The sequence below is a fragment of the Oncorhynchus kisutch genome, linkage group LG28 (genome assembly GCF_002021735.2).
Source record: "Oncorhynchus kisutch isolate 150728-3 linkage group LG28, Okis_V2, whole genome shotgun sequence".
NCBI classification, from domain to species: domain Eukaryota; kingdom Metazoa; phylum Chordata; class Actinopteri; order Salmoniformes; family Salmonidae; genus Oncorhynchus; species Oncorhynchus kisutch.
This window is the reverse complement of record NC_034201.2, coordinates 4,014,021-4,021,685: the sequence shown is the minus strand read 5'-3', so window position 1 is coordinate 4,021,685 and position 7,665 is coordinate 4,014,021. Positions and strand designations below refer to the sequence as shown.

Below are 7,665 nucleotides of genomic sequence, written 5' to 3'. Positions count from 1 at the left end.
ACTCTAACTCTCTGTGTAGGTCTGCTGGTTATCGGGAAGCTTATAGATGACAAGTTAATAAATGATCACCTGAAAACATTACCTCTAGACAACAATATAGGTAGGCTATGCGACCAAACATAATGTGGTGATGCTTAAAACTATTTCCCTGAATAGATTACATAAAGTGAGGTCTACGTTATCCATATGTTGTTATTTTTATGTTTTTAGTTTTTATGTTTTTAGTAGGACTCAAGAGCCTTAGACATTGTACACAGACATAAGCAGTTTGTCCTTATGAATGTGGCAAAAGAATACTGCAAACATGAAAACTTTTTTCGGAGATGCAACTCAGCAGGTGTGAGCTGGTAGAGGGGAAACATGGTTCGAGCTCGAGACAAGAGGAGAGAGGAAAGGAAAGAGAGCAAGCACTGCAAATCCCATGGCAACAGCAACCAGAAAACACGTTTAAAATAGGGGGCAGTGTTCGCTATTACTATAGCAACAGGAAGACACCGCTCCTTCAATCAGCTTTTGGATTTGCTGAAAGGGGCGAAAAACAAGGCATTATTCTTTTCATAATCGTCATTAGCTGGATTTAATGTATCCGTGTATTAATTTGATTAGACCAGCTGTGTCTCCCAGGGCAAGCCTTTAGGCTTCTAAGTACAGACATAAACCTATGCCTAAACATGAGATGCATGCCATTTTCAAGTGAATTAGGATACTACCAAAACAAAGAATTTAGCCTAACACTTATCCAGTGCGGTTTGTTTACATCACAACCTATCATCCAGTTACAGGAGCGCGCGTGTCAGGTGTGCCAAGGCAGCAACAGGCAGAGGGGAGTAGGGGGTGCGAAGCGGAAGATTCCTTCAAGCCAACCCCCTACAGGCTAAATAAAATGTGCTGAAGGTGCGATTAAATGAGTCGTTTCCACTTGCTATCGTTTAATCACAGTAGGTAGCTACACTTTCCACATCACCCTGTGGGTCTAGAGTGTAAATTGGTCTACATATGATACAACATTAGGCTACGCACGAACAAGGGATGGGGTGATTGGAGTGGTTGTTTTTCTTCGTCTGTTGTTCATTTACTCGCCAAGCAGTTGTCTATAGCCTAGATAAGACAATTGAAATTGAATACAAGCTTAATAGGTGTTTAATCGGTGTAACCGTGTTATCTTTTTCAACGTGGATTTGGGGATTTTGGGCCGCATGAATAATTTCCCACAGCCTACATTTCTCACACGTTCTTTGTAGCACATCTTTATGACAATGCTTGGGCTACAACGTAGTTTATAGTGGAATCCCAATACAACATGCTAACCCTTTTCAAAACATAGATGATGTGCCGCAGCCGCCTCTTTGGAAACGTTCCTTCTTCCTCCGTTTACACTCGGGATGTTGTTTACCTGGAGCATGTGCACACAGAGCGGTAAACTGAAAAACCACCGGGATGAATCCATAGCACCGGGTAGCCAATCGGGCAACATATCTCTCCTTCCACAGCCAATAGCGGAGCGACAGGTTCGGTGGATCCAGCGAATCTGCGCTCTGCCTGAAGCGCTGATGCAACTGAGTTGCAATAGCAACCAAGCATCCCCTGTATAGCATATGGTGTCCTTCCTCGCAGCATAAAATTAAATAGTCCCCATGTAAACATTGAGGCGCATAAGTGTGTTTACGCCTCGTGGCATCAAGAATAAGTCACATTTTTGGCATCAGGCATGTTTACATTTCCTGTGCACCTGCTCTGATAGGGAACCAGCTGTAGCCCACCTCCTCCTCCTCCCACCTAAACATCGATTTTCAATATAATTGTAAAAACATCTCCACCAACAGCAAATATATTGAATAGATATTCTTCAAGTGTAAAAACTGGAACGTGCGTGGATGTCTCGAAAACAAGAGGTTGGAGAGAGGGCGGAGGAATCTACAGCATGGTTTGCCTGCCCATCGTGACGCAGCCGGTTGCTAGGTGTGAATGAACTGATGCTCTCACTCAATAAATCGTCTCTCAGTCATCAAGTTCATCACAACAAAGAAGCAACAACAAGACTTCACTTCTGTCCCGGATTTTCCAAGGGAGCCATGGCTTGTTAAATTAGAGAAGAACTCGGACCCCCGAAAGACGCCGTGCTTTGCTCTTGCAACGCACCCCAAACTCACAAGAATTTTCAGCAAGAATGGAGTAAGTGAAACTTGTTACATTGTATCCTTTCTGAAGCGTTCGAAACTTTGTTGCCAGCCCACTCACCTGAACTGTTGTGCATATTACATTGTATCTGTTTGAGATACATTTAACTCAATAATGTAATCTACGGGTGGTATGTTTAACCGAACGTTTTTAGTGCTTATAATAGCGTTGTGATGACTGTTGAAAACTTTGTCAACAACAACAGTAATCACACCACTACAATAGAAATAGGCGGCAGCCCATAAATGATAATGACAATGGAAGCAAAAGGCAAATAATAACAGTATGTTATGTTATTGCTGTAAACATTTTTGAACACACTATTTTTGTGATACATGTACAGTATGCCCAATACTGTAAACTTTATTGGCTCAGTATATTTGAGTCTGCCTTGGCAAAAGGTGTTGTCATGTGGGAATAGGTTTCTTTAAAAAAATGTATTCACTTTGTCTGAGTATCCATTAATTAAGCTGTTGTTATAGTTAGACAACCATTAAAAGGGTTTCTCTATTATCAATGACGTCTTAAAATGGTGCATGTGAAGGCTGATTGTTTAGAGTAGGCCAATTAGGTAGTTAACCATATTGAGGAAGTAACGGTGCTCCAGATGAGTCTGGGTTATCCTAGAACATAAACAGGTGTGCATTATGTCATTTGCTTCAGCCCACGTGTTTTGAATGCATCAAGTGCATCAACATAACATTTGTGGTGTGGTCAGTATGACAGCACACCCACGGACTCTCAGTTCCTGTGAAGTTATTCTGACTTTTGAGAGATCTTTTATTTCTGACAATTTTTTTTTTTACTGTATGTCAGTGAACATAATGTGTGAATGTTGCTGTCTGTATTGTGGGTTTGGCTTGGGCTGTTATCTCACCTTTATGATCTGAACCTTTAAGATTTTGTAAGGTCAGATTGGTCAAAAACCCAATAACCTCAGTTGGGAGTGGGACCTTGAGGACATGTGTTACTTGCACTAATAACAATATGATAACATGGTAATAGTGCAACATTAGGTTATATTTATTGCGATTGCTTGCTAGTCAAAAGCACAATTTTTTACGTAATGTTGTAAGTGTTGGGCTTGCAAACCTGTTGAGGTCATTACCTACCTAGCCACCTAGAGACTGAATGGGTTCATCCCAATATGTTTTCTTCTTGTTCCTTTGTTAAGTGGGACATCTATTATTTTTGTATGATGAGTGACCCATACTGTTTTAAGAAATGTTTCAGCCACTGTTTTTGTGATGATGATCAGCAACCCAAAGTGTCAGTGTATAGTTTTTAATGACTCGCTTTAAACACCTCCCTACTCATTCTTTATCTCCTATAGGTGTCATTATGCTCACCCAGCCCTGCTCACTGTGGCTCAACTCTCAGACCCCACCAACTCATATTGTACGATCGGACTAATCGGATTGAATCAAAAGACCAATAGACAAAATGATGGCAACGTCAGCAGCTCCTCTCTGGAAGACTCTTCGCGTCTGCCCGGCAGACCCCCTCGCTCTCTCTCACCCACAGGCTAACCTCAGCCAATCACAGGAGTGTAGGGGGGAGGTGCCAGAGGAGAGCCAGCACTTAATTGGTGAGTTGCAGAGTACGCTTTTTTATTTTTCCACATTTCAGGTGGGCACCGCACTGCAGCACATTCGTTCTCCTTCGAACAGTGAGTAATAAAGTAGTTAACGTCTGAAGTTTTTTCCTGTTGAAATGTAGCTACTTTATACTTAAACGATTGAAGTTGTTTTCACTCATTTTAATGTTCAAGCTTTAAAATACAAACACATGATTTGTTTTTCCATTATCGACGTTTAAGATTATTACCATTGCTATGTAGTTTTAATTCATTACAATCAATTAACGATGATGTTTGTTGCATTTATGACATTTTGTATTTTTCTTCTCTCAATAGGTGATGGTCTCACGGACTGGATGACGGAAGAAGTGGATTTCTCCTCGTACCTCCCAAACCCTCACCCCTCTCCCTCCCCCAATTCCTCCCTTCCTCCCTCACCCCTCCAGCATGACATCCAGGTGCCCTCTGACTTGGAGGTCATGACTTCTCTGCTGCAAGAGGAACTCGCTCAACTGGAGGACTACTTCCTGTCTGAACCACTGCCGGAGAAAGGACCAAAACTGGGAAAATGCGACAAGGGTCCACCGCCAGTGGGTCCCCACCAGTCATACTACCAGTTGCCCTTTCATGCGTCATCATACTCCACCTCCAACCAATCGGAACACAGCCCTCTACTTGTTACCCTGGCAACTGGGGAACTAGACCTGCTGAGCTTTTGCGGAGGTGGGCCCATTGGGCGATCAAAATTGCCTAGACACACCCCTTACAGTTGTAGCAATCGCCCCAATGGGTGTAGTCGCAAAAGAGTTTCAGATGGGGTGAGGGTGGGCGAGGTCTACGAGAATAGCATATGGAGTTCCAAAGGAAGTAACCCATCGGTGACTCTAAGTGGCAGTTACAGCTGTGTAGAGGACGAGAGGGTAGTCGGGAAAGGTTACTGTCTAGGCAGCGGAGTTGAGATTCGAAGATGCCCTTTTTTACCCAAGGAAGAGAAAAATTGTCAGTTCGCGGAAGAGGTCATAGCTGTTGGCAGTGGGTATGGTGGCTTTGGCGGGCCGCTGGATATCCCACACAAGAAAGAGGAGCTGTTGATGTATGGCATGAGAGAAGTGAATGTCAGTTGTGGTGGTGGAGGATGTGCTAGTAGCAGTGAGATAGAATTGTTGAGTAGTAATGTCAAAGTTGGCGTAGTCGGTGAGTTGTCTTCCAAGATGTCCACTATTCCTTGGAAGACAGAGACTAGTGAGGGTTGTTATCTTCAGGCAGCGTCCCAATCAGAGGCCTCCTACCACCACGGCTTCCAAGGGACGGTCAGCGAGCAGGTCAAGGCAGAGGGTTTAGAGATGGGCCGTCAACATCATGACTTCCACTGTGGTGGGTTCCTAGAGGACCAGCAGGGCTCTGAGTGTCTGGCAATGGATAGGGAGGCTCTTGACAGGCAGGTGGTGTTGGGGTTGAAGGAGGACCCCTGTCCCCTCGCGAAGCCTGAGCTGGACGAAACAATGCCAGGGGAGGTCCACCACCCACCAGAGCGCAAGCAGAAGAAGAGAGACCAAAACAAGACTGCCGCTCATAGGTATGATGATTCAACCAAGCGCTGAAAACTTAAGGTGGTGTTCAAATTTGAGCTCTGCGCACAATTTCTACACAAATCTCTCATTGAGATCAGTAAATTATTTTAGTGAAAGTCTGAGTTGTGTGTGCTTCTCTCAACTCTAAATTGACAGGTTTGTGGTTATCCAAATTTTGTTGTCTGATTTGTTGATAACAGAACTAAATAGAACATTGCCACTGGCATTTGATTTTTACTTTGATTTCACTCAGATTAATCCTATTTTCTCCCGTTTGACTCCACCCTACCAGGTATCGCCAACGTAAAAGGGCAGAGCTGGACTGCCTTGAGGAGCAGCTGCACGGTCTGGAGGGGCATAACCGGGAACTTCGGGACAAAGCAGAGTCAGTGGAGAGGGAGATCCAGTATGTTAAAGACCTACTGATCGAAGTGTACAAGGCCCGCAGTCAGCGGCTCAAGCAACCAGACACCAACGCCTGATGATGAAGATAAGATGACGAAGACTTTCTGCAAGTAGATTTGAAGAAAAAATGACAGGGAAATGTTAGTTTTTCAATGTTTTGAAATTGAATATTACATTTTTCTTTTTCTTTGGGAGGGTCAGGGTGGGGGGCAACAGATGGGTTCAATTGCATGTTTTGATGACGTGATTTTTTTTATTTTTACGAGTCAAACAACTACTTTATACTTCCACTGTTTCGGCAATCGGCACTAACCAAGCAAGCCTGCACTGTGATGCTGTAATGTCTCAGCTGACAATCAATTTCTGAATGGGTTTCCTGTTGAATGGAGATGGGTTTGATTTCCACCATTGGTGTTTTTTATATACTGGTTAGACTAATGTGATTCAACTAAGGCCTTACACTGGTCTTGATGTCAATAACTTAGCTACTGGTTCAATATACTCATTAGCTTTTTATCAAAAGACAATCTTTGTTTATTTGTGGGAGCTTTGCACTATTTGTATATTTTCCCAAATTATTATTCCAATAATTGAAAGCAAACTAATATAAATATGAATGCAAAAACAGCCTTTAGGGAAGACTTAAGATTTTGTTGAAAGTGTTGTCCCCTTAAATGCTAATTGCAATATGATACAATCAGTTTTATAGCTCAGGTTATGCAATTCATGCCCAAAGTTCTAGAAGTATGTAAGTTGGTAATTCTTGACTGAAGATTTTTTTGCATGGCAAAGACATTCATGGCTACTAAAATTAACGAGTTCTGTCTGTCTATATGATGCTGTATAGCTACTGTGCACTGATTCCATAGCAGCCTCACATTCCATGCTCTCTCTCAGCAAATTCACTTGTCTCTAGCTCTTTCCTAGTTGTTTCTCTTCACTGGATTAGATGGTATAGGATTTCAGAAATCAATGTGGGACCCTCTGTCTCTTTACTTGCTGTAAAAGCAAATCAGGGTTTGTGATTTTATATGGCGGGTATGCTCGTCTGATTTATAAAGACTTTTTCAATTGTGTCTTGAAGGAGAGATGGTAGGTAGGTAGTTAGCCTTTGCTTTTTTCTAAAAAAGAACAAAAAAACTATTTTTCACTAGAATGTTTGTGATAGCTTTTCATGTTGTTTCCTGCTTTTGTCTACGAGGATGCAGTGTCAATTAATTTAGTATAAACCTTTTTTTTTAAATAATTAGGTACAATTCTCAATTTTTCTAAAAACGGTCAATCTGCTTTAAGCAAATGTAACAATATATCATCTTTAAATTTGAAAATCTAATTGGATCTTTAGTGAATTAATCCAATTGCTGTTGCTTTTTGAATGAATTTAAGTTGAAATGCAATAACTCTTAAATGTCCGAACGAATAGTTAAGATCTTAATATAATGTAATTATCTGTTATCAATCTTTTGGATGAATGAGTAGGACACTGCATCTTTTTCAAATATGGTCTGTTATCTTGGCGATATACAATCATGTTTCTGAAATACAGCTTTTAATGCAATGTGTATTAATGTTATTTTGTGATATTGAGATTCTATTACTTTCAATATTAAGCCTCACGCATTTCAGCAACACGATTACGACCAATAAGTTACACCAGATAAAATAACCAACCATTTAGTCATTTGGAAATAATTCCAATGTTTCCTCTCAATATATTTCCTTTGTGTTTACATGTCACTCGTTTTATTCAAATAAAGTGATTTGTGTCTACACAGTAGCCTAACAGTTTATTCTTGTTTTGAGCTCATCTCCGTTATGCATGGGTAATTTCTGGTGAAAAGCCAGGGGAGATTTAGCCCACATAAATGAAATAACGGATAGATTAGGATACTTCTTGGAACTGTTTCGAAATGAGGCATTAAAAGTATATTT

The 7,665-nt window shown here is 41.4% G+C and overlaps 1 protein-coding gene across 1 annotated transcript; it reads left to right on the top strand.

The window, feature by feature from the left end:
* The first annotated feature begins 1,649 nt into the window (after window positions 1-1,649).
* Window positions 1,650-7,510, top strand: atf5a (activating transcription factor 5a). The gene is made up of 4 exons (XM_020464064.2): window positions 1,650-2,172; window positions 3,512-3,766; window positions 4,094-5,333; window positions 5,621-7,510. Exons 2-4 carry the CDS (start codon window positions 3,622-3,624, stop codon window positions 5,808-5,810), a joined length of 1,575 nt encoding a protein of 524 aa, XP_020319653.1. The 5' UTR covers window positions 1,650-2,172; window positions 3,512-3,621; the 3' UTR covers window positions 5,811-7,510.
* Window positions 7,511-7,665: the final 155 nt, after the last annotated feature.